Genomic DNA, 26,190 nt, shown 5'->3' with positions numbered 1-26,190 from the left:
GTTCATAGTAACCCCATGGTATTTGATACAGGTTCAGTTGCTATGATTAGTAACTCGAAATAGGAGTTACAAAATGAACAGTGACTAGTTGAGGGCGAAGCAACGATGTATGTTGGAAGTGATTCCAAGGTTGATAAGATCACCATCGCATACTCCCTCTACCTTCGGGATTAGTGTTGAACCTAAATAAATGTTATTTGGTGTTTGCGTTGAGCATGAATATGATTGGATCATGTTTATTGCAATACGGTTATTCATTTAAGTCAGAGAATAATTATTGTTCTGTTTACATGAATAAATCCTTCAATGGTCATACACCCAATGTGAATGGTTTGTTGAATCTCGATCGTGGTTATACACATATCCATAATATTGATGCCAAAAGATGTAAGATAATGATAGTGCAACATATTTGTGGCACTGCCGTTTAGGTTATATTGGTGTAAAGCGCATGAAGAAACTCCATGTGGTCGAGCCGAATCTGCTCACTATCGGAGTTGTCTGATCCGTCACTGGCCTCCTCCTCCTCCTCTTGGGAGGGGGTGGTAGTCTGGCGAGGTCATGCCTCGTCCAGGCTTGCCGCTTCGCTAGGATGCGGGCACAGAGGGCATCCTTGGTTTCACCTCTCTTAGTGTGCGACTTGGCCTTTGCGGCATTGCGCAACTTCCCCCCTCACTCAGCGGACAGACCGCTCCTCAGCGCATCCATGGTCATGCCGTCTGGTGGCATTGACCTCGAACTCAGAGCCCGACATCGTGGGGACGAGGCTCCACCGTTGGGGTTGCACAGCCAGCCTAGGGTTGTTCAGTTAGTCACTTTGGTACCTCCAGCCGATGCTCGCTGCCTCCGGCTCCACTGCGATGACACACCTCGAGCCGTCGACGCTAGTGGATCCAGGCCCCACTTGTGCGGACACAATGGATTCCCACTGGAGTGACTCCGACTGTGGAGCTAAGGTTTTCTCCTGGATTGGCGAGAGCTACCAGGATGGCCAATCCTCCTTGTCCCTCCAAGGGACAAGGTCCCAGTCCACGGGTCCAGAGTTGCTGGACCTAGATTTGTTGCCCACCATGGTGGAGAAGGCCGGAGTTCGTCGAAGAGGAGCTGGGGGCAGAGGATACTAGAAGTGGAGTGACTAGAGTTTTTCAGGGAGGCGGACAAGGACACATATTTCTGTGCCCGGGGTGGGCCAGCATGGTCAGAATCCACCATGGCGGACGTGACGGGTGCATCCAGCATCCCCATATGTGCCCCACATACGGGCTGGATATGGGGTTGCTGGACAACCCACACTTATAGGACCGGTTTAAGGTGTCTGGTTGGGTGCCATTTTCTTGTCCGGGCAGTGACCAGGCCATTCACCCGGACGTATAGGGAGGGTTTGAATTATCCTGTTGTAGATGCTCTTATCGTATATAACTAAATTAGTCACTTGTTTGTTTTCCCCTGAGCTAAGGCCACGAACTCTACGACGAGTGTGATCCGCGAATGAGCGGGGGCCGTCGACGCCACAACGAGAGGGGGGAGAAGATAAGTCATGGATTTGTTTTCTACCGAGTAGGGATTGGGTGAAAGGGGAATTGTATATAAGAAACAAGCTTCATGAAAACAGAAATGCCCACTTCAAACACTTTTAAGTGTGCTTCTTGTCAGCCTGATGATTCATGCATGTACGAACTTGCTTAGATGTTGTGTGGCAGTCATAACATCAACATCATCAATGCATGATCTTTAAGCCAAGTTTAAAGGTCCGGGACACAACAAGTATTTGTTGCTAAGATGCTAAATTGTCTCATAGAATGAACCTCGAAAGGTGATTTGCTATCGAGTGTCAAATGCATATCTGCATTGTACCAATACTCAACGAGAGAAAGCCACTGAGCCCACTTGACAGGACAAGCATGGGTAAAGCACCAACGATAAGCCTCAAGACACTGGTTGACTCGTTCTATAGCACCATCTATCTGCAGATGAGGAGAAGAGCTCATGCACAATTAAGTACCCGTGAGTGCCATGATCTCCTACGAAAAATGACTGGTAAAGATACGATCATAAATTATGATGATGGACTATGACATACTATGAAGGGATGCCGGTTGTCCATGTCGCTAATGAAGTGATCATACCTCGACAGTTATCAACAACCGCTAAGATGCAATTAGTACACTGCCCCTGCACCGCCACGAGTTCCAACCTTTCTCAGTCTCGCAAAACTAGCCCTTGTTTAGACCCAGACAGAGTAAGTACTAGATCTTCTACATGATCTCCTAAGATAATTTTTATTTCTTCATGTTGAGTCCAAAGTAGTTAGCTATATAGCCATACTAACTTCAAGTAGAAACTTTTGTAGCTTGCCACAATGACGAAAGGAGAAATGCCAACGATTGGCGTCATGTCGTTCTCCTCTCCCCCGTGATTCTCTTCCACTATCTGAGTGCTCCCCATATCTCTTCCCATGTTTGATTCTTTCCCTAATATGTTCAATCCAGCATCACACACTTTTCGATCTTTCCTCTCTCGCTTCTATTTCTGGTTCTAGGTGCCGACCTTCGTCCCTAAATATCAACGCCAACCCCCCTAGTATTTCCCCATTTCCCGCCACATCTTGTCAGTACCATTCTCGTTGCCGCCCCTCGCGTGCCGTTGAGTTTCCTCTGCTTCACCGCCCCCTAGTCTCCCTGTGGTAAGCGAATTGAGCCATGTCTATGCATTGTGTTTTCTGTTTCTGAAATTGATCTCGTAATCCATGTTCATCATACTGAGTTGTACCTCCCCGCGCTTTTCTAGTTTTCGTTGAATTCGTTTGAGTCTAGAACGACAGGGTCATGATCGGGTGACACTTTTTGAAGCAGAGCGGAGTGAGTGCCGATTCTAATCAGTTTGGGACGGTAAGTATGAACATGTACTCTCAAGGCTTTATGATGAGTATACATTCTATCTCATATCCCACAAACTATGAATCTGTGCTTACCCTATAATTTTGAGATGTTGTTTGATTACAGTGTGACTGTGATATGCTCTACATTGTTATGTTTGTAAATACAAGTGTAATTTCATCATTGCCATCGAGTTTTCAGTCTGTCGAATTCATTTGTTCGCACATGCATGTAAAAATATGAGAGATCAAATTCAAAGTTGACGTATGACACGTTTTTTTTCTTTTTTCGAAAAGGAGTCAGGCCCCGGCCTCTGCATCAGAACGATGCATACGGCCATATTATTAATAATAAGCAAAATGTTATACAAAGGTCTTCAAGTCTCAAAAGTAAAAAATCTCACAAAGAGCAGAAGCAACATGACAAGAAAGCCACAACCGGCAGGCAAAAACATAAGATAGGAAACTAAAGACCTATCCTATTACATGATTGTCGGATTGTGGGTTCTGGCTAACCTTGAGGTTTGAACTCTGGGGTGCGCACGAAGAACACTCTCTCCCTAGTTTGCTCGTTGAATGATCTCACGGCCTAGCTCGACAAACCCAAAGAACAAGAGACACAAGGGTTTATACTGGTTCGAGCCACCTTGCGGTGTAATACCCTACTCCAGTGTGGTGTTGGTGGATTGCCTCACGGGCTAAGGATGAACAAGTACAATGGGTGAACAGCCTCAGGAGGGGAGGTGTTCTTGATCTCGGCGAGCTGGTGGATGTGGGGATGGAGTGGATCCAATCCAAGATGAGTCGATCCCTACCTATGGTGGTGGCTAGTCCTATTTATAGAGGCCTTGGTCCTCTTCCCAAATATTAGGCGGGAAGGGATCCCACAACGGCCAAGTTTGAAGGGAGACAACTAGTACAAGATGTCCTGACAAAAGGTGGTCTTTGCCTGCCAAAGGCTCTGGTGGTGACGCTGTTGTTGGCTCCGTGGTGACCTCCGTCCTGCCGTCCTGCTGGTCTTGGTCTTGCTGCACCGATATGGAAACCTTTGCCTGATGCCTCGGGACTCCTCGCCTGCACCTGCCTCTTTAGCACAAAAGAGGAAACTGGCATACTACACCCACTGGTGCCCGCCTGGCCTTGGTCGTCATGGCTCACGTCACGTGAACCTCGCGAGGTGCCCCTTGCACAGAGATCTCCGCTCCTCAGGAGCCAGCCTAGTGAGGTTGCTCCTAGGGAGGTCTTGGTGTCGTCAGCCTCGCGAGGCTTGGCCCCTCGCGAGGGTCTTGAGTTGCTACTGCCGAAGATGGGTCGTACCAGGCCGTTGGTGGAGCCACGCACAAGCCCGCAGGCTGCAAGTCTGGGCACCCTCGGTCCTAGAACGCCAACAGTAGCGCCGGGCCCAAGGCGCGCTCGAGCTTGGCTACGAGGTGAAGCCAAAAGTCAAGTGCGGAGCGCCGCGGGCCCCAACCACCTACGTCCTTGATTGACGCGTGGTGATTGATGGGACGTGGGCGCCTCCGCTTCCCCATGTTGCCTCGGCAACTGTTCAACTTGACGAGACCCTGCTGCATGCAGGAGGAAAACCATCATTACCTGTGATCATGGAGGCCGGCGGTTGGCCTCCCTCTGTCTATAAATGAGGAGAGGGGCGCAGCCCCTGTTGCTCATCTTCTCCTCCACTTCGTTTGCTCCTTCTTCTTCCTCTTTGCTCCGCCGTTTTGCTGCGATACCCATGGCACCGACGAAGAGGTTCACGACCGCGGAGAAGGGGAAGGAACGCCAGGAGGGGCCCGGCTCTCCACTGCCCAAGAGGGGTCGTTCCGCCCCCACAAGCACGCCATGACTCCCGCCGTGGCCCCTGGGGGGCGCGGGCGTACTCCTTAGGGAACGGGTGTCGTCCTCGACGACCGCAGCGGTGCCCCCTTCCGCGGCGGGGTCCGCTTTAGGCAGAGCAGCCCTTGCACCAAGGGGAGGCACGCCATGGTCGCCCGGCCTCCTCGGTCGCGCTTCCATTCAGCGGAGGTGCTCCCAGAGTTTGTAGTATGGTCAGAGCAGCCGGCCGACACTTGGCTCCAGCTCCCGCACTCCTTCGCCGGCTAGCTGCCGGCCGTAGGTCTTGACGGCTTCTGGCTACAAGCTAACGGCTGCTACAGCAAGGCCTCATGGTTCGCGGTGGAGGTCTCCGCCGCGGGCAACACGGTCCTGGCCCACGGCTGGCAGACGTTCACCCATGCGCGCGGCCTGAGCAGGAGGTGCACCCTCCACTTCAAGTACAACGGCGTCACGACCCTCTATGCGAGGGTTTTTGGGGAAGATGGCCGCCTCGCAGGGTGCTGCCCCGAGGACAACGGTGGCGACGACGGTACGGTCCTTGACCGCGGCCGTGATGTGGCTAGATGCGAGTTCGCCCTTGGCGACGACTGTGGCTCGTCTGGCGGTGGCAGCTCCTCCTCCGGCGAAAGCTCTAGCACTGGTGGCTACGACCAGCCGCCACATCGTCGGGCTCGCTATGAGGACGGTGGTGGGTCGTCCCGCCGCTGTGCTCCGGTGAAGTGCGAGGAGGACTCTGGCTTTGCCCGGGGGTGCGTCGGGAGCTGACCCTCGGGAGCCGTTGCAGGCGTGCATGCCGATTTTGCTCATCCTTTCCCTTCTTCCTGCATTCCCAGAAACAAGTATGGGGCCCTACAAGGGAGTGTAATGAACCGTAATTTTCATGCCACTTGTGTTATGTTTATTGTTCCTTTGTTATGTTATGGCATTCATGCTTCATGTAGACATAGGAGGATAACTTAGCTGGATACGCCCAGGGTAGTTTCCTGACTCATGAGGGTGCGCCCTATGGCACCTGGTGAGCCCTCCTTGTTGCTGGCTCAGGAGCCATTGACCTCGGGAGGTGTCACAAAGCTACAGAAATTGTTAGGACGTCCATCGGGTGCCTTATCCTTCCTTGCATGAGGCATCATAATCATGGCACAGCGCACCACGTCACGGTACCTGTTGGGCACAGACTTAGAGGGGTGCGCCAACCGCGAGCTCAATCGAGGGTGCCTCGCGAAGGTCAGGGGAGACGAGGCTCTGGAGCGACAGGGCTTTGGCGAGGTGTGTCCGTGGCTTAGGCTAGCCTAGCGCACACACACACACATGCCCAGCCCCCACGCGAGGCACGCGAGGGAGAGCGTCGGGCAATTGCCGTCCTCCCTAGCGCGAAACAAAGAACCAAGCGAAGAAGCAGAGAAAAGAAAGGACTCAACCGAGCAATCAAGAAATGCCAGAACATCAAATTTCATTAAAAAGCTGCAAACCAACTATAGAAAGCAAATGAATAGCCGCGTCCGGCACCTAGTCTAGTCTTCTCGCCAGCGGGGAGCTAAGTGCTGCCACTAGGACGTGGGAGGGAGCCTCCGAGGCCCGAGGGCGGCACTCCGGAGACTCCGGGACATGCACAGCCCCACTCATTATTATGTGTGAGTTTCACAGGTGGAGACCTTCACAGGCATTGGGCCTTGATTCATGGGTAGAACTTCCGGAGATGTTGGATGTTCCAGGCGTTCTGGATGGGGATCCCGTCCTGCGTCTCCAGGTGCACAACGCCATCCCTGGAGACGTGGGCAATCCTAAACGGGCCCTCCCACATGGGTGAGAGCTTATGCAGCCCTTCCCTGGAGAGCACCCGCCTCAGGACGAGATCGCCCACCTCGAGCATCATGGAGCGGATGCTGTGGCAGTGGTACCGCCGCAGCGCCTGCTGGTACCTTGCCGCACGGAGCGAGGCTTGGCGGCGGTGTTCCTCCCCCAGCACGAGGTCCATCCCCTACATGGCGTCCTGGCATGCCTCATCGAATGCCAGGACCCGCGCGGAGTGATGCCTGACCTCGTGAGGGAGAACCGCTTCGGCTCCATAGACAAGGAAGAACAAAGTCTCGCCTGTCGGCTTGGTGGCGGTGGTGCGGATCGACCAAAGCACGGACTGGAGCTCGTCGTACCAGCCCCTGCTGCAGGCCTCGAGCTTCTTTTTGAAGGTCCTTGTCTTGAGGCCCCTCAGGACCTCAGCGTTAGTGCACTCGGCCTGGCCGTTGCTTCTGGGGTGTGCTGCTGAGGCGTAGCATATCTGCGTTCCAAGGTTAGCACAATATGTTTTGAAGATATTGCTAGTGAACTGCGTACCGTTGTCGGTGCTGATGCGGTTAGGGACCCCAAAACGGCTCACCAGGCCCTTGATGAACCTGACCGCGGATCCGGCTGGGATGGTGTGGACGGCTTCCACCTCCGCCCATTTGATGAACTTGTCGATGGCGACATAGAGGTAGCCGTAGCCCCCAGGAGCTCGAGGGAATAGACCTAGGATATCCGCCCCCCAAACCGCAAACGGCCACTAGAGTAGGATGGTCTGGAGGCCCTGAGTAGGCTGGTGGATTTTCTTGATATGAAACTGGCAAGCCTCGCAGGATTTCACCAGCTCGGTTGCGTCGTTGAGTGCCGTGGGCCAGTAGAATCCGCTGCAGAACACCTTGCCCACCAAAGTGTGCGACGATGAATGATGCACGCAGTCTCCGCCATGTATGTCAGCTAGCAGTTCATTCCCTTGCTCCCTGGAGATGCATCGCAAGAGAACGGCATTCGGTCATTTTCGGTATAGCTCACCTTCCCGGATGCAGTAAGCTACAGCCTGCCAAGCTACAAACTCTGCATCCTCGTCCTTCGGCAGGGTCCCCTGTAGCAGGTACGCCTTGAATTCTTCAGTCCAGCACCCCTCCTGGGTTTCAAGCGCAAGGAGCAGGCGTGCTCCTGAGGTCGGGCCGCAGGCGGGAGCTCCTGAGGTTGGTGGTGAGGGGAGATCCTCCTGAGGCGGCGTAGGCTCTATAGCCGGAGGGGCCGCTAAAGGCTTCAAGAGCCGCTCCTCTAAGATGCCAGGCTCCTGGGGCTGACGTGTTGACACCCTCTTGGCGATATCACCAGCTTCCTTGCTTGCGCCGCGGGGCACATGTTGCAGTTCTAGGCCCAAGAATTGCTTCTCCATTTTGCGTACCTCCGCGAGGTATGCCTCCATGTGCTCGTCCTTTGTCTCATACACCTTGTTGGAGAAGTTGACGAGGAGCTGAGAGTCGCGCTTGATGGTGAGTCGCTTCACTCCCAAGGCTGGCGCAGCCTTGAGGCTGGCGATCATACCTTCGTACTCCGCAATGTTGTTGGAGACCTTCTCACCTTGCTGGAAGCAGAGCTACACGGCGTAGTAGAGCTTGTCCTGGGTGGGGGAGATGAGTACGACTCCAGCTCCCGCGCCCTGGCGCGCGAAGGCGCCGTCGAAGTACATGATCCAGCCGTCCGATGCTTCGCTTCCTGGCAAGAGAGACCGATCCTCGCATGCTTCAGGCCCCGGGGCGTCAGTCCATTCCGCCACGAAGTCGGCAAGCGCGGCTCCCTTGATGACCCAGGTGGTGCTGAACTCCAGCTGGAAGGCTTGCAACTCGATGTTCCACTCGACGACCCTCCCCGCTGCGTTGGGGCTTCGGAGCACCCTTTCCAGCGGGTAAGCTGAGACGACCTTGATGGGGTGGCCTTGGAAGTAGTGGCGTGGCTTGCGCGAAGCCACATGGAGCATGAGCAGAAGCTTCTGTGGCATGGGGTAGCGGGCCCGCGCGTCGCGCAACACCGTGCTGATGAAGTACACAGGATGTTCAACGAGGACGGGAGTGTTGGTGGAGTCCAAGATCTCCTGAGGGATGGGCAGCTCCTGAGACTGGGGGACCTCAGGAGCTTCATTACCCACCTGGACCGCCGCAGCCTCCGGAACACCGTCTTGGTGCCGTACCGTTTCGACCGAACGTGTAGCACCGTGGGGCAGGCTCTTGGCCTGGCGCTCTTCCCGGACGGCCACCAGCACTGCGCTAGCGGAATGAGGTGTGGCAGCTAGGTAAAGTACCAGGGGGTCGAGAGGACGAGGCACCACCATTACCGATGGGCTGGTTAGGTATCTCTTGAGGCCTTGAAACGCCATGTTAGTCTCCGGAGTCCACTCGAACGGGCCCTTCTTCTTCATCAGTTTGAAGAATGGGAGGGTGCGCTCCCCCAGCTTGGAGATGAAGCGCCCTAGTGAGGTTACGCAGCCCACGAGTTTTTGCATTTCCTTGAGAGTCTGCAGCGGGCTCATGTCTTCTATTGCCTTGACCTTCTCTGGGTTCGCCTCGATCCCCCTGTGCGACACGAGGAAACCCAGCAGCTTGCCGGAGGGGACGCCAAACACGCATTTCTCCGGGTTGAGCCGCAGATCTACCTTGCGCAGGCTGGCAAAAGTCTCCTCCAGATCCTGAATGAGGGTCCTAGCCTCCCGAGATTTCACCACAATGTCATCGACGCAGGCTTCCGCATTCCTTCCGAGCTGTTGGCCTAGTGTGATGTGCATCAGCCGCTGGAATGTCGCCCCAGCATTACGTAGCCCGAATGGCATGCAGGTGTAGTAGTACACTCCGCACAGGGTTAAGAACACCGTCTTCTCTACTTCCTCCACTGCCATCTTAATCTGATGGTAACCCGAGAAGGCATCTAGGAAACATAGCAGGTCGCATTCGGCAATGGAGTCGATGATCTGATCGATGTGCGGAAGCGGGAACGGGTCCTGGGGGCAGGCCTTGTTGAGGTTGGTGAAGTTGACTCACATGTGTTCTTTTCCGCCCTTCTTGGGCACGACGATGGGGTTTGCCAGCCACTCCGGGTACCGAACTTCACGGATGACACCCGCCGCCTGTAGCTTGCAGGTTTCCTGGATGATGAAGGACCGCTTCTTTGTGGACTGTCGTCGCGCCTTCTGCTTCACCGGGCACACATTGGGGCACACCCTCAACTGGTGCTCGATTACTCCCCTCGGGACCCCTACCAGCTGCTTGGGCTCCCAGGCGAATACCTCCTTGTTCGTGCGTAGGAATTTCACCAGTGCCTCTTCCTGGTCCGGGTCGAGGTTGGCGCCTATGATGAAGGTGGCTCCTGAGGCCCCGTCCTCGTCGACCGAAACCTCCTTCGTCTTGGCCCGATCTTGGAAGAACAATTGCTTCTTCTTGGCCGGCGCAACCCCTTGGGTCTCGGGTGCTGCTTCACCTGCGGGGCGCGCCGCTGCCATGGCCCTCAAGGCGAGCTTGAGGGGCATCAGGGCCTCCTTGGTGTCTCCAGCCACGGTGAGGACGCCGTTGCTCCCCGACATCTTCATGAGGTTGTATGCAGGGTGGGTTGCCACCATGAACTGAGCCAGGGCTGGGTACCCAAGGATGGCATTGTACGGGAGGCTGATGTGAGCGATGTCGAAGTCGATGAGTTCGGTGCAGTAGTTGTCGCGGGTGCCAAAGGTGATGGGGAGGCGGTCTTCCCTAGGGGGCTGGTGGAACCGCCACCGACTCCGGAGAAAGGCTTGGTGTGGCGGAGCTGGCCGAGCGGCACATGGAGAAAGCTGAAAGCCTCCACGGAGAGCACGTTGAGGCCGGATCCTCCATCGATGAGGGTCTTGGTGACTGCTATGTTGCAGATGGTGGGCGTGCAGAGCATCGGGAGCGAGCCCGAGCCTGTGGTGATCGCCGGGTGGTCCTTCGAGCTGAAGGTGAGGTCGTCTTGGAGCACTGGATCCGCCGCGCCGTCATAGTGAGGCGGCATCTCTGGCTTGAACTTGTGCGGCCACTACACTTAACGCAAGGCGGGGTGAAGGCCCGGATGCCACATCCGCGGGCGCCCGCCAACCCAATCAGAGAAGTGGTGCCTGCCATGGGAGCAAGATGAAGCAGGCAGAGAGGCGAAGCTTCAGCGCACCCCTGACAGCCAAATGTCGGATTGTGGGTTCCGACTAACCCTTGAGGTTCAAACTCTAGGGTGCGCACGAAAAACACTCTCTCCCTAGTTTGCTCGCTCAACGATCCCACGGCCTAACTCGACGAACCCAAAGAACAAGAGAAACAAGGGTTTATACTAGTTCGGGCCACCTTGCGGTGTAATACCCTACTCTAGTGTGGTGTTGGTGGATTGTCTTGCGGGATAAGGATGAACTAGTACAATGGTGAACAGCCTCAGGAGGGAAGGTGTTCTTGAGCTCGGCGAGCTGGCGGATGTGGGGATGAAGTGGATCCAATCTAAGATGAGTCGATCCCTACCTATGGTGGTGGCTAGTCATATTTATAGAGGCCCTAGTCCTCTTCCCAAATATTAGGCAGGAAGGGATCCCACAACAGCCAAGTTTGAAGGGAGACAACTAGTACAAGCTGTCCTGACAAAAGGTGGTCTTCGCCTGCCAAAGGCTCTGGTGGTGACGCTGCTGTGGGCTCCGTGGTGACCTCCGTCATGCCGTCCTGTTGGTCTTGGTCTTGTTGCACCGATATGGAAACCTTTGCCAGATGCCTCGGGACTCCTCGCCTGTGCCTGCCTCTTTAGCACGAAAGAGGAAACTGGCATACTGCGCCCATTGGCGCCCGCCTGTCCTTGGTCGTCATGGCTCACGTCACGTGAACCTCGCGAGGTCCCTCTTGCATAGAGATCTCCACTCCTCGGAAGCCACCCTAGTGAGGCTGCTCTTGGGGAGGTCTTGGTGTCGTCCGCCTCGCAAGGCTTGGCCCCTCGCGAGGGTCTTGAGCTGCTGCTGCCGAAGATGGGATGTACCAGGCCGTTGGTGGAGCCACGCACAAGCCCGCATGCAGGCAAGTCTGGGCACCCCTGGTCCCAGAACGCCGACAATGACCGCCATCCAAACCGGTTGAAGATATCCCGAGCTACCGTCTCCCATCGGATAGATCCAGTAACCAAACGCTCCCTGGCCTCCGTCAGAGTGAGTAGCGACCACATATGGATGAGTGTAGTAGCCTGTAAGATAACCTGCAATAAATGAATTTTTTGTTATTCTGTTAAAAACCAAATGGTTTCTGTAGTTCCAGACTGCCCATAATAAAGCACATACTCCTACACGAATATGTCGCGCAGTTTCGGAATCTAACCCATCTAACCAAGTCCCAAATAACGTGTTGATGGTATTCAGAGGAGTAATATTAAATGCTAAGTGCACTGTCTGCCACAAAATTTTTGCCAAGGGATAGTCGAGAAAGAGGTGTTTGATGGACTCGTCCTTATCACAGAAACTACATCTTGTAGATCCTGTCCGATTGCGTTTTGCCAAATTGTCCTTAGTTAGAATGACTTGTTTATGTATAAACACATAAACACTTTGATTTTTAAAGGCACTTTGACTTTCCACACATGTTTCGAACGAGGAATAGCACTAGAATTGATAGCATCCAAATACATGGATTTAACCGAAAACTCACCATTCTTTGTTAGTTTCCAGCTCAACCGATCGGGTTGTTGAGAAAGGTGGACCTCCATCAATCTTCGCATCATGTGGAGCCAACCTTCCCAACGATTTCCGCTAGAGTCCTCCTGAATTAGATATTCAGAGGATTGGATTATAATACTGTTGCAACGTAGGCTTCTCTTGCAACGTAGGCTTCTCTTCACTGCATAATATTATAAAGAGATGGATATTAGAGTGCAAGGGGCGTCTCCCCTAGCTATGTGTCCTCCCAGAACCTCGTGATATTACCATTTCCAACTACAAATTTTGTCCAGTTGAAAAAGACTGATTTCATCCTCATCAATCCTTTCCAAAAGGGCGAATAGTCAACCTCAGCATCATCTGGGACAATGTTTTGGAATTAAGATACTTGTTCCGCAGTATGACACGTAGGAGTAGCAGACCGAAGCTAATTCAAAAGAGAATCATATGGATAGAATTGCAGCTTTCATTCGAATCATATCAACACGAAGTACCAATTGCAGCTTTCTTTCTTATAAGATGTAAACGAACAAATGTTAGACAACGACCACTTATTTAATATATGAATCGTGCTTTTGGATGCACTTCAAGGTCCCGAGTTCTAGTTTCACGTAAGACCCTGAACCCTGTACGCAGTGCAAATCCTTGTGTTTTTGTCCACCTCTCGCTATCAACACCCGGGCTATAGTTCAGGGCAACAGGCTTTGGGGAAGAATTCCAGATAACAGGCTTTGGGGAAGAATTTCAGATTGTGTGGAGGGCGAGGAGGCGCCGCCGGTTTGGCACGGTGTCCAGCGAGGTAGCAGGAGCTGTGGTAGACATGGAGAATGATAGTTCTGATTACCAAAGTCGAGTTGCATAATACACATCATACATCGTACTGCTCTGAATCAATGTTACATATACAGGCCGAACTGATAAGAGAGGAGTAGGCGCCCGTTCAGAACATATCTCCTTTATACTTGATGTCTGATGGCAAGGTACTCTTCATCAGAATACAGAACAGAGTAGCGGAGTAGGAGCAGGCAGAGGCATCATCACAAGTTGCTCCTGTGAGTAGTGGCCGCTGGCTTGGGTGGTGGCGACTTCTTCATGTTACCGAAGAGGGAGTGCCTGCCCTCGGCGACGACGTTGCCGGTGCCGGCGTTGGTGAAGAGCACGTGTGTGCCGGAGTAGGCGCCCTTGTGTCCGAGTGCCCTTGCCGTTATGCTCAGCCGGTCCCCCGGGCGGGCCTGGGAGAGATCCGGGAAGGCGACGGACATGTCGACGGAGACCTTGAGGTTTTGGCCCTCGGAGATGGAGGCGGCGGAGCCGATCTCGTCGACCAGGGCCACGACGGCGCCGGCGGCGAGGCAGCCGGTGGTGGAGTCCTGCGTGCGTGCGTGTTTAGCTCAGCCAGGAGGGATCAAGACAGACAGGTGAAAGTGAAATCGATCAAGGAAGAAGCGACTGACGTACGGTGAGGCTCGGGGGGACGGTGTAGGAGCAGTGGATGAAGCCCGGGTGGAGGCGGAGGACGCGGATCCCGCGCAGCGCGAATCCCTCGAAGAAGCTCGGCGACAGATGAGTAGTGGACTGTGATAGGGATGCGGATGCGGCGGAGGAGAGCGCGTCCACACGCGCGTGCTCGTCGGCGCTGACGCTCAGGACGTCCCGAGCACGAGCTAACTCGGGGGAGTCGGCCATGGCCACCTGCTGCAGCTCTGCCTGATGATTATCTCTCTCCCGTGGATTTGGGAATTTGTGACCGACTGACTCTGGTTGTTGGTGCCACGCGACCAAGGTCTCAGGCTGGTCATAGTGGAGAGTAACTGATAGAAAATAGGATGACCGTTAGGCGACACGGAGGCGATCCGGGGCGATCTCCGCGCCCGACGGTGGAGCCACCGCCCGATGCCGGCGATCGCCGCCGGGTGGGCGGTCGCTTCTGGGCCCTCGCCGGATCTGACGATGATGATGCGGACGAGGATGGAGCGGAGCCGCCGGGGGAGTCACCGCCGTCTCCTACGCCGTCGGACCTAATCTGTGAATTCTTTCATTCAGGTTACTCGGAAGAGGAAGTAGCGACCACGGTGGACAAGGTGGTTCCCAGAGACGATCTGGCTCGTGAGGGGCTGCACGATGGAGAGAAGATCGAGATTGTTCGCCGGATCATGCATAGAAGGACGGCGCCGTCGGCGCTTCGTCCATGGAAGGGTCCTTTACCCAAGGTATGTTTGCCGAAGCTCACTGTGTTTGATCTGATCCGACCGGATGCGTGGGTTACGGTTAAGAGGAAGAAAGGACGGAGGTTGTTGTCCCGGAATGTGCGTCCGCCGGCGCCGGCCATGGAGGCCACGGCGACCGAGATTCGATCGACGAGGGCGACCGCGCTCGCTCAGCTGCTTGGTGCGGCCGGGCTGGATCGGGAGCCTTCGGGCCTCGTTGCCAATGGGCCGGACAATAATGGGTATGAGGCCCATTATGTCTTTCAAGGCCGGTCCGTTGAGTGTTTTCTGCCATGCACGTCCGATCCTTCGATCGTCCCAGCGCAGTCGGTACGTGCCGCTAGGGTTCATCGCCAGGGGAGTCGTGGTTTCCCGCAGTGTGGATCGGGCAGGGCGAGGAGGATCCCGCCGCTGCTAATGGCTGGACGTGGAGCGGGACCCCCTCCTGCTGCGAGTACCGCGGGGGGGGGGGGCTGGAAGGGCTCGACCGCCGCCGCCCCATGCGTCGGGACGGGGCGCACCGCCGGCCGGACAGCAGCCGCCGGCACTTGCGCCGGGTGCTGCAGGTCGTGGAGGCGCTCTCCAGCCGCGGCAGCAGCTGGGCGCTCCGGGAGTTCGGGCTCCTGAGGCGCAGCCAACGACGGCTGGCCGGGCAGCGCATAGACCCCCGGTGCCATCTCATGCTGCTGGGGTCGGCCGGGGAGGCCCTCGCCCTCCGCCGCCGGCGGCGCCGGCTCCTGGGTCGATGACGACTGGTATGGTTAATACTGGCCGTGGAGCTCCTCGCCCTGCACCGCCGGTGGTGCCGGCTCGTAACGCGTCGGCGGAGGGGATGGCTGCTCTGAGGGCCGAGACGCCGGGGGCCACGGTGGCTGCCGGTGTCGCTGCTGATCCGGTGGCGGCAACTGCCGGGGGTCAGCGTGCACCCCCGCCACACCTTGCGGTTCGTCAGGCGCAGAATCGTTCGGGGCAGAATCAGGTTCAGAGTAATCAGAGTAATACCAGTGGGAGACCGACTGATGCACCTCGAGGCAAGTGGGGTGATGACGGGTTTGATGCGTATGGAGTAGGCCAGAATCGGGGCTCATCTTCAGCGGGAGGAGGTCGGGGTTATGCTTGGCAGAGTGACGGGTCTGCAGAGAGACCGTTCCTGGGGCCGGCTGGAGGCTTCGTTGAGGGGGCCTCAGGACCTGATAACAGGCACAGAGGAGGTTATCGCGGATACCGTGGTCGTGGTGGAGGCCGCGGAAGGTTCCGCCGGCCGCCTCCCCCTAGACATGTTGACTCTGACGGGGCGGTGATGGAGACTGATCAGACACCACAGGAGCTACCTCCCCAGGCGATGGAGGTGGTGAATGCACTTGTGGTTGCTGAGGTTCCTGGGATTGCGAAGGAGGCTGAGGTGGTTCAAGTGGCTGATTCTGAGAGGGCATCCAAGTACGCTCGGAAGAAAGAGAGAATGCTTTGTTACCGGTGCGGAGAGAAGGGGCACTTCATCGCGGAGTGTGTGGCCCAGCTGTGCGAATCCTGTGGTAAGCCTGCGCATGCTTCAGGGGATTGTCCTTTGCTGAGGGACCATATTCCAGCTCTTACTGTATATGGTGTGTACTGTGCGGAGCTGATGTTCTTCGAGTCAGCGGCTGCGAGGGAGATCCCAGCTGATACACAGAGCCTTACTTCTGGTTTGGTCAAGGTGACACAGGGAGATGTCTCCCAGGCTCAGATTGTGCAGAGACTTCAGGAGTTGGCTCCGGGTGATTTTCAGTGGGACCTCGTACCCGTTGAGGATAGAGTATTCAGAGTGGAGTTTCCTTCGAATGAGGACTTGCAGCGTTTGTTGAGCTTTGGGATGTGTAAGGTGCCAGGCACCAAAGGTATTTTGGAGTTCCACGAGTGGAAGAAAGTTGAGCCTAAGGGGAAGCCTCTTACTCAGGTGTGGCTGCGTTTCTCGGGGGCACCGTCTGAGGCTCTTTCTGATGTGCGTGTGGTGGCTAGTTTGGGGATTATGGTTGGTAAGACGGAGAAAGTGGATATGGCGTTCACTAGAGCTCAGGGGGTGGCTCGACTGCGAGTTAGCATTCTGGATATTGAGTATGTCGCAGACGTCATCAACTGGACCTATAGAGGCGAGGTGTTTCCACTTGATATTGAGTTTGAGGATGCAGAGTTGTTTGCTGAGGTTGCTGCTGGCACTGACGTGGATATGCACGATGGGGGTGATGATACAGGTGCTCCCAGGGAGCAGGCGGATGAGGCAGCACAGGAGCCCAATGGATCGGGGCCTGCTGCTCAGGAGCCGGAGAACGGAGCCGGGATGGAGCAGTCCCCGGCTTCGTCTTTGCCTCATAACTCACTGCGGTTTGGATCTTTTCTGCCGTCGTCGGCGCCTCCTCGTCTGTGGAGTGATCGGGTTGACTCTGACGATGCGTTCGAGCATTCGCTACCGGTCTTGGACTTTGGGCGGTCACCCCGGCAGTCGGCCAGCTTCAGTGCCCGTGTTGTTCAAGAGGTGGAGCCTCAGGAATCGCCAGGGCGATCTAGGTCTTCGGTTTCCTTGCGGAGGGGAGGGGCGTCTGGGCAGGTGGCCACGACTCCCTCTCATTCTTCTGTTTCACAGCAGGCGGCGCAGGTACCTGTGTCCAGCCGGGGCGACATATCTTTGGGGCAGGAGGCCCTGGAGGTCCGTCTCGCGGGAGCCTCGTTGGTGGTGGGGTCGCCGGAGGTGCTAGGCAGGCGTCAGGGGCAGGTGGCCCCTGACCCTCTAGTACCGACGGCGGTCCTGCAGGTGGAGCGCACGGCTGCCACGGCGTCGGCTGGGGGGGTCGGACTAGGGCAGGAGGCCCTGGTGCCAACTCCGTCAGGCATCTCCACATCTCCTACGCGGTCCCCCTCTCCCAGACCTACTCCGGGAGCCGCTACTCGGGAGGAGGTGATCGCGTTCGGAGGGATCCGAGACCCTGCTTCCGAGGGGAGGCGGACGAGCTCTCGTCTCCAGGACCTTCCGGAGGTTGATGATTTGCAGCTGAGGTGCGCTATGCGGGCGGCCAAGCTGCGTGATGTGGAGAGCACAACAGGTATGTCAGTTAATGTTTCAAATTCTATTCTGCATTTCTCTAAGGATGAGATTATTAATAATGCAAACCAAGTGGGGGTGTCTCTTGGGAATAATAATTTGGAAATTGAAAACTCGGTTAATGATCTTTTAGATTTGGAAGCGGAACGGGCCTTGGAGTCTATTAGAAACCTAGCGGCTGTAAAACCTTTGAATGATGCGGAGATTGAGGCCTTGGGTGTTAGGGTGCTTGATAAATTCTGCGCGGATCTTGTTCCTCCGTCTGCGGAGCCTGATGAGGATGAACTCCAGGTAGATGATGAAGCCCATGTTCAACCAGAGCACGGTTATGAGGACCGGGCTACAGGTGATAACATTCCTAAACGTAAGTGGAAGCGGAAGGTGTACCCTGCATCCGCGGTACGCAGGAGTGCTAGAATTCGTAAGGCCAAAAAATTCCATGATGACCTATGAAAGGAATATTCTGGAATAGCAGAGGTCTTAAGGACTTGGCTAAACGTAGGTTTGTAGCGGAGGCATCTTTAGAGCATCGTTTAGATTTCATTGCTCTCTCTGAAACTGGTAGGGATAATTTTGCACCTCAGTTTCTTAACACGTTGTCGGGAGGGGTGGAATTCGATTGGCATTGTCTTCCTCCAAGAGGGAGGTCTGGGGGCATCTTGCTGGGTGTGAGATGTGATTCCCTTGAAGTCCGGAGTGTTGTTATGGGTGACTTTGCAGTGAAATTCAGAGTCAGGTCCAAAATAGATGGGTTTAACTGGGTGTTGGTGGCGGTCTACGGGGCTGCACAACCTGAGCTTAAACCTGAATTTTTGGCTGACCTGGTTCGAATTTGTGGGTCCGAACAACTCCCTATCCTGGTTGGGGGGGACTTCAACATTATTAGGAGGCGGGATGAAAAGAATAACGATAATTTTGATGGGCGATGGTCCTTTATGTTTAATACCATCATTGAGAGTTTGGATTTGAGAGAAATCGAACTCTCTGGTAGACAATTTACCTGGGCTAACTCTTTACCAAACCTGACATATGAGAAGTTGGATCGGGTTCTTGCAAGTGCCGAATGGGAGCAGAAGTTCCCTCTGGTCACGGTGCAGGCTCTAACGCGAGGAATTTCGGACCACACACCGCTATTTGTTGACTCAGGGGAGCCAAGGCATGTGGGAAACAAGAATACTTTCTCCTTTGAAACGTCATGGTTTGAAAGAGAAGGTTTCTTGGATATTGTTGCCAGAGAGTGGGCTAGAGAGTCTAGGGGTAGATCGCCTGTCGAGAGATGGCAAAATAAGATTAGGCATTTGAGGTGCTTTCTTCGAGGTTGGGCTAAACATCTAAGTGGAGTTTATAAGGTTGAGAAAGACAGACTCCTGGAGATTATTCAATACCTAGATGTTAAAGCTGAATCAGCGGTTCTTCAATCTGCGGATATGTGCTGTAAGATTGATGCGGAAAAGAGGTTGAAGGAACTTCTCCGCGAAGAAGAGCTGAAGTGGGCGCTCAGAGCAAAGGTTCGCAAAGTAATCCAAGGGGATGCGAACACTCAATTCTTTCATCTGATTGCGAATGGCAAACACAGAAAGAAAAAAATATTTCAGCTCGAGCAAGATGAAGGCACAATTGTTGGTCACGATAATCTTAAGCTATACATCACCGAATACTACAAGCAGTTATTTGGACCGCCGGAGGATAGCGCTGTGTCCCTCGATGAGTCCAGGACTGAGGATGTGCCTCAATTAACTGCTGCTGATAATGACATGCTAGTTGCGCCGTTTACGGAAAAGGAGGTTTTCGATGCCATCTCTCAGATGAAGAACAATAAGGCTCCCGGGCCGGATGGGTTCCCGGCGGAGTTTTACAAAAGATGTTGGCATATCATCAAAGGGGATCTGCTACCCATGTTCCACGACCTTTTTGCTGGACGGCTTCAACTTTTTCATTTGAACTTTGGAACGATAACGTTGCTTCCAAAGAAGACCGACGCTCTCAGGATTGAGCAGTTCCGTCCTATCCGCCTCTTGAATGTCAGTTTCAAAATTTTTACCAAGGTTGGGACTAATAGGCTCACACAGATTGCGCATTCTGTGGTGCAGCAATCCCAAACAGCTTTCATGCCAGACAGAAACATCCTTGAAGGGGTGGTGGTGTTGCATGAAACGCTCCAGGAAATTCACTCTAAGAAACTTGATGGAGTCATCTTTAAAGTAGATTTTGAGAAAGCGTATGACAAAGTTAAATGGCCTTTTCTGCAACAAGCTTTGCGTATGAAAGGTTTCCACGAGGGCTGGAGGAGCCAGATTGAAACTTTTACGCAAAAGGGTAGTGTTGGCATAAAAGTGAATGACGATGTCGGTCATTACCTCCAGACACATAAGGGCCTGCGGCAGGGAGATCCGATGTCCCCTATTCTGTTCAACATAGTAGCCGATATGTTGGCGGTGTTGTTAGGGAGAGCCAAGGAAGTTGGCCAAATAGGGGGCTTGGTGCCACACTTAGTGGATGGGGGTATATCCATCCTGCAATACGCTGATGACACTATCATCTTCATGGAGCATGACTTGGTAAAAGCTAGAAATCTGAAGCTGCTGCTTTGTTTGTTTGAGCAGCTAAGTGGGCTCAAAATTAACTTCCACAAAAGTGAGTTGTTCTGCTTTGGGAGAGCCAAAGAGGAACAAGAGGATTACAAGCAGTTGTTCGGATGTGGTTTGGGTGAGCTGCCTTTTACCTACTTAGGAATTCCTATTCATCACCGCAAGCTCACGAATAATGAATGGAAGTGTATTGAGGATCGTTTCGAGAAGAAGCTAAGTTGTTGGAAGGGCAAGCTCATGTCGTATGGAGGCCGTTTAATTCTTATTAATTCGGTGCTCATGAGCATGCCCATGTTCCTTTTGTCCTTCTTTGAAGTCCCAGTTGGAGTTAGGAAACGACTGGACTTCTATCGATCGAGGTTCTTTTGGCAGGGGGAGGAGCCTAAGAGAAAATATCGGTTAGCGAAGTGGGATATCATTTGTAGACCGAAAGACCAAGGGGGTATGGGGATTGAGAATCTCGAAGTCAAGAACCGGTGCCTTCTTAGTAAGTGGTTGTGGAAGTTATCCTCAGGAACTGACGCCATGTGGGCTCAAATCCTGCGTAACAAGTATCTCCAAACCAAAACTTTGGCTCAGGTGTCGGTTAGACCAACTGATTCACCCTTTTGGAAAGGGCTTATGAAAGTGAAGCTTTCATTTTTTCAGAGGTCAAAGCATTTAGTTGGTAATGGTGCAAGCACGAGATTCTGGGAGGATACTTGGCTTGGAGAGGCTCCCCTAGCAATCCAGTATCCGTCTCTGTATCGTATAGTTCAAAGGCGCGATGCTTTGGTTGCATCGGTCTTCGCCTCGATACCCCTGGATATCCAGTTTAGAAGATCGTTAGTGGGCAATCGTTGGGAAGAGTGGCTGCATCTAGTTAGGAGACTGATGCAGGTACAACTATCTCAACAACCTGATAAATTACGCTGGAATCTCACTAGGTCGGGGGGATTCACGGTTAAATCAATGTATGTTTATGTTATTAATTCCAGCTCGATTCCTACTTCAAAGCATGTGTGGGACGTCAGAGTTCCTTTAAAGATCAAGGTGTTTATGTGGTTTCTACATAAACAGGTGATCTTAACAAAGGATAATCTTATTAAGCGTAATTGGACAGGACCTACTAGGTGTAGTTTCTGTGATCAGGGTGAAACCATTAAACATCTTTTCTTTGACTGCCCACTAGCTAGAATTCTTTGGACGACTATTCAAGTCGCTTTTAATATTACCCCACCAAGGTCGGTTAACATGTTGTTTGGGACATGGCTAACTAGGGTAGAGCCCGGGTTAGCAAAACATATTCGCTTGGGGGTTTGCGCTTTTTTGTGGGCGCTTTGGAATTGCAGAAATGACTTCGTCTTTAACAGATCAACAAATATCCATGTTTTGCAGGTTATCTTCCGAGCAACGGCTCTTATCCGTTCCTGGTCGCTACTCACTCCGACGGAGGCCAGGGAGCTTTTGGTTACTGCTGCTATCCGATGGGAGATGGTAGCTCGGGATATATTCAGCCGGTTTGGATGGCGGTCGTGTAACAGGATAGGCAATTAGTTTACCTGTCTATTTTGGGAGCCAAACGGCTGTGATGTATAAGTGCTTTGGCTAGCTTGTGTATCTAGCCTTCGGGCTCTGTGTGAGCCTTTTCTTACTTTTCTTGTTGACAACCTTGAGACTTGGAGACTTTGTGGACTATTTTATGCTTAATAAGATGGCCGTATGCATCATGCTGATGCAGAGGCCGGGGAAGCCCCCCTTTTCGAAAAAAAATAATAGTGGAGAGTAACTTAGACTAGTAACATACATATGTTACTAGTCTATGTTACTACCTTCGTAGTGGGTAGTGTCATAGGTGTGGTAACATAGTTGCCTTCATTTATTACTTTGTAGACTCATTATGCATTGGAAACCGCTATGTGATGGTAACATATTATGTTACTCTATTTGCCTCTCTCCTCATTAACTACTTGCCACATCATCAATTTTGCTTATGTGGCATCTATGTTACTACCTATGTTACTCCCACTGTGACCAGCCTCGGACCAGCCGCATCTACCAGTCGACTCAACCACACCAACAAAACAGAGAGAGAGAGAGAGAGAGAGAGAAAATCAGCCACCAAGTTGGGCCGGAAGAAAAGAGAAAAAAGCCCAGCAACACAGTCTCGACTCGTCGCACGACCGCGGTGGTCACCAGCCGTTGCGCACTGCCTCCCGTCCCCTGATTCTCCCCGCGACTGCTCCGCGCTCCGGCCGATCTCGCCGCCTAGCTCCGTGCCTCGCCGGCGACTCTGCCCGCCGAGCCCCTGCCCGGTGCCACCGCGCCCAGCCGGCAGCCAGCAGCTGCCCAGTCCGCACTCGGCAGTCAGCGTCCGGCAGCCGGCGTTGTGCAGCTGCAGCAGGCCAGCAGCCAGCCGCCCAGCCCGATTTTAAAGGTACGTTTGATGAGATTCCTCCCCGTTTCCGAATTTTTGTTTACTCATTATTCATTGCTCGTCGTGCTGCCACCTGCTCACGAATCTAGGCTTGCTGTGCTCCTTTGTAAATTACTAAATTGTACTGTATTACACTCCTGAAGTCTGTCCAGGAATGTTACTAGTCACTACTGGATTGTTTCAGTTTGGGTCCATATTTTGAATCCATGTGGCATCTTGAGCTGTGATTTCCAGGAATGCACCTACTTACTACTGAATTGTTTCAGTTTGGGTCAAACAATTGATACATTGTTCTCATTTTTTGAATCAATATAAATGTCATTGTCATATTGGTTTGAGGAGAGCAGAAAACAATAAGACCAAGAGAGACCGCGAATGGAATCGGAAGAAGCAGCAGCAGCAGCAGCGCAAGCGGAAGAGGATCTCCTCCGCGACTTTGAGCGAATCCTCCATGACGACCCCCTCATGTAAGGATCCAATCATTATTTATTTTTCTCTTTCAGATTTCTTCCCCTAGACCGCATTCCCTGGTCTCCAATTCATGGCGTGGTTTCATGGCATTGCAGAGACGAGGTCGGGTTCCTGCATCCCACACAGTTCCACTCGCTACTCGTAGACAGCACCAACAAATCCACATCCCAATACTTCTGGTGCGTAGACCACAAGCTTGCCATCTCCTCCAGCATCCTGCCCGACCTCTACCACGCCGCTCGCCGCGCACACTCCAACGCGACACTCAATCCCTCGTCATCACCATCTGCATCCGATGCTGCCTTGATCATGACACACAGCAAGGCGCTGCTCATACTCTGCCCTGACTTGCTCACCGCATGGAACTCCAGGTAGTATAACTCTGGAAAATACACATGAGCTCCTGGGTGCTCCACACCCTTATATGAATATTAAATTAAAAAAATACCAGGAAAATTCAAAAAACACCTGGAATCTTGAGATATCAAACTTGGGTGCCCAATCTACTCCTGTGTGAAGTTTCGTGAAAAAATACCAGGAAATGTATCCGTTGCGAAGGAAATACACTCCGACCTACGATCCATCGAAACAGTTCTTTTTCCTATACATAGGATTTTTTTTGTCTTTTTTACTGAGAATACCACGGATGCCATTTTACAGGAAACTTCACAAGGGAGTAGGTTGGGTACCCAAGTTTGATATACCAAATTCTCAGTTTTTATTTTTTGAATTTTCCTGGTATTTTTTTGAACTTAATGTTCATATAGGGGGGTGGAGCACCCAGGTGCTCCAAATCCTCTTCCCTATTAGTAGTCTATATAATGCCAGCTACTTTCACACTCGCCTTATTGTAACAGCTATAGTCTTGTGCAGGAAGATGGTGCTGTCCACCAATTATAATCTCTCGCACCTCAAGGATGAGCTGCGATTGTGTGCCTTGATCCTCTCCTACTCGCCAAAGAATGAGAGTACCTGGAGCCATAGGTACACAAACCTACACTTTCCTTCCCTTTAAACTAACTCAACCCATCTTTCTGCTGCTGGAAATCCATGTTGATTTCACTTGTTTATACTAACATACACCTTAATGTCTACAACAGGAGATGGGTGATCAAAAATCTTGCACAACACCTTCAGGACATGCCGGAGCTTATAGACAAGGAATCTCTACTCGTAAAAGACATGGCAGAGGTCATAGCCCACAAATATTTGCTTGTTCAGAATTTTGACGTCCACTCTTCTCAATTAATGACATTTCATTTGCAGCTGGTTGCTAAATCACTTATACGCGATTAGCTATGTACAGTGTGCAACAACATGATAGGTTTACTTTACTCCATCTGCAGAAATCAAAGATGAACTACCGCGCGTGGAGGCATCGATGCTGGCTTATTCCTTACATGAAAACAAAACAGGTGAGATTATAACTGATTAACATTCATTGTCCCGCATTCGTGATCTTGTATGGGGCTCCTGAACACTATCATAGCTTTAATCTTGGCCTTGACTGTTGCACTGTTGCAAGACTTTCTGCTCCCATCATCAGAGCATCTAATTTTTGTTTCTTGAAGGTGCTAGATGAGCTGAACAAGTCAAAAAAATGGGCTGAGTTGCATGTTGCTGACAACTGCTGCTTTCACTACCGCAGGGTTAGGCCCTTCCTTATTTCTTTAGCTTGCACTGTTGCCTATTGGTATTACTATTTCAAAGCTAATTTATATCTTACTCAATGTTATATCGTATCAACCGCTTGTTTGTGCATCACTCTGCAAAGCTTTTCAATTACACCAAATTGTGCATTATTTAGGATTTGGATTTGTTCTCATACTCCAACATTCTGTATTGGCACTCATAGTCTCATACCCTGTTTTCTAACTGTTCTTTAGGACAGCATATGCATATTCAATGTGGATTAATGCAATCATACCGTATCTTTTCTTTGTTATAGTCCCCGCAGGGTTAGGCCCTTCCTTATTTCTGTAGCTTGAACTGTTGCCTGTTGGTATTACTATTTCAAAGCTAATTTATATCTTACTTGATGTTATGTCATATCAACCGCTTGTTTGTGCATCACTCTGCAAAGCTTTTCAATTACACCAAAATGTGCATTATTTTAGGATTTGGATTTGTTCTCACATTCCAATATTCTGTATAGGCACTCATACCCTGTTTTCTAACTATTCTTTAGGACAACATATGCATATTCAAGGGTTAATGCAAACATGCCGTATTATTTCTTTTTTGTAGTCCCTGCTGTTTGCATTACTAGATGGTGCAGCGAACAGAGAAGATTCCCTTATTTGCCAGTCAGAAGCTTATCTAATGTGGAAGGTATGGTGAATTTATCAAATGCTAAGCACTTACATTGTTGTGTGCATTTAGTTATATATACACCAGTTACGAAGGCGAAAACAAGCCCATGTCCATCTCATTTTTATGTTAGAAGATTGGTTTGCCTAGGCCATGCTGCTAGAGAGACTTGATTGTATATGACCAAACAGGAGGAACTGAGGTGGAATGAGACGCTCATCAGACGATACCAAGGGAGAGAGGTTTGTACCTGCGGTGAATCAAAGATGATATTATTGCCAGGGGTGTGACTGATTTGTGAAGATGATCTGTATTGAACTATTGATGCAGTCGTTGTGGAACCATCGTCGGTTCCTCTCACAGTGGTGGGTACAACACTTGCTCAGCTGTGAGGAAACCAGCCCGTCAAACGAATCCCTTGCAGAACTCTTCCTATCCCAAGAGATACACCTCCTGTCAGACTGCCTGAGTGCTCCCAGCGATGAGTTTGGCGAAATGTGCGTCCAGGCGGAGCTTGCAGCGCTCTACATTCTGTGGATATCTAAGGCAACCTCTTCTTTCACAAACCCAAGTTGAATTGCGATGCATATGTTAATTATGGTGTGGCGTTTGGCTGAAGAAGAAAAGCTAACTAGTGGTGTGATATGTTTTTGCTGAATGTAGCAAGATGCAGCGGTGAAAGGGAAGGTGGAAGAGATATTGCAGTCGACGGGAAGCCTGAAGGAGGTGCTGGCAAGGGCCTGCCCGGAGAAGAGCAGACTGTGGACCCATTTGCTTCACTGATGAGTGCTGACCTGCAGATGCTGCTGTGTTGTGCGTTTCTTTCTTTTACAGTTGCTGTATTATTTGTCAGTGTTAGATCATTGAGCTCTGCGGCTCTGGAAACTCGTGCCTATACATTACAGATAAAGTAGCAATAAATAGTTAGAACAGAAACGTAATTTCGTTTTCA

General features: G+C 52.1%; 2 protein-coding genes across 2 annotated transcripts; one reads left to right on the top strand and one right to left on the bottom strand.

The window, feature by feature from the left end:
* Positions 1-12,988: 12,988 nt before the first annotated feature.
* On the bottom strand, positions 12,989-22,107 carry LOC119286122. Its single transcript, XM_037565470.1, has 3 exons — positions 22,060-22,107; positions 13,632-13,958; positions 12,989-13,543 (listed from the first exon to the last, which is right to left on the bottom strand). The coding sequence occupies exons 2-3, from the start codon at positions 13,857-13,859 to the stop codon at positions 13,211-13,213; spliced, it is 561 nt and encodes a 186-aa protein (XP_037421367.1). The 5' UTR covers positions 13,860-13,958; positions 22,060-22,107; the 3' UTR covers positions 12,989-13,210.
* Positions 22,108-22,234: 127 nt separating this feature from the next.
* Positions 22,235-26,190, top strand: LOC119286121 (protein prenyltransferase alpha subunit repeat-containing protein 1-like). Its single transcript, XM_037565469.1, has 11 exons — positions 22,235-22,457; positions 22,805-22,924; positions 23,024-23,299; positions 23,802-23,912; positions 24,029-24,119; positions 24,275-24,343; positions 24,500-24,577; positions 25,176-25,259; positions 25,430-25,480; positions 25,569-25,784; positions 25,902-26,190. Exons 2-11 carry the CDS (start codon positions 22,833-22,835, stop codon positions 26,019-26,021), a joined length of 1,188 nt encoding a protein of 395 aa, XP_037421366.1. The 5' UTR covers positions 22,235-22,457; positions 22,805-22,832; the 3' UTR covers positions 26,022-26,190.

Source organism: Triticum dicoccoides, chromosome 4A, assembly GCF_002162155.2.
Source record: "Triticum dicoccoides isolate Atlit2015 ecotype Zavitan chromosome 4A, WEW_v2.0, whole genome shotgun sequence".
In the NCBI taxonomy this organism is placed as follows: Eukaryota; Viridiplantae; Streptophyta; class Magnoliopsida; order Poales; family Poaceae; genus Triticum; species Triticum dicoccoides.
Note: the sequence above shows the minus strand (reverse complement) of the source record. Positions and strands in the feature narration are given on the sequence as shown.

Bases quoted from the DNA above. Each gene is read 5' to 3' on its own strand.
- LOC119286122 (XM_037565470.1), bottom strand. From the start codon at position 13,859: ATGGCCGACTCCCCCGAGTTAGCTCGTGCTCGGGACGTCCTGAGCGTC. The intron at 13,544-13,631 runs GTACGTCAGTCG...GCACGCACGCAG, and splicing joins CCGTCCCCCCGAGCCTCACC to GACTCCACCACCGGCTGCCT.
- LOC119286121 (XM_037565469.1), top strand. From the start codon at position 22,833: ATGGAATCGGAAGAAGCAGCAGCAGCAGCAGCGCAAGCGGAAGAGGAT. The intron at 24,578-25,175 runs GTTAGGCCCTTC...TCTTTTTTGTAG, and splicing joins GCTGCTTTCACTACCGCAGG to TCCCTGCTGTTTGCATTACT. The intron at 25,785-25,901 runs GCAACCTCTTCT...TGCTGAATGTAG, and splicing joins ACATTCTGTGGATATCTAAG to CAAGATGCAGCGGTGAAAGG.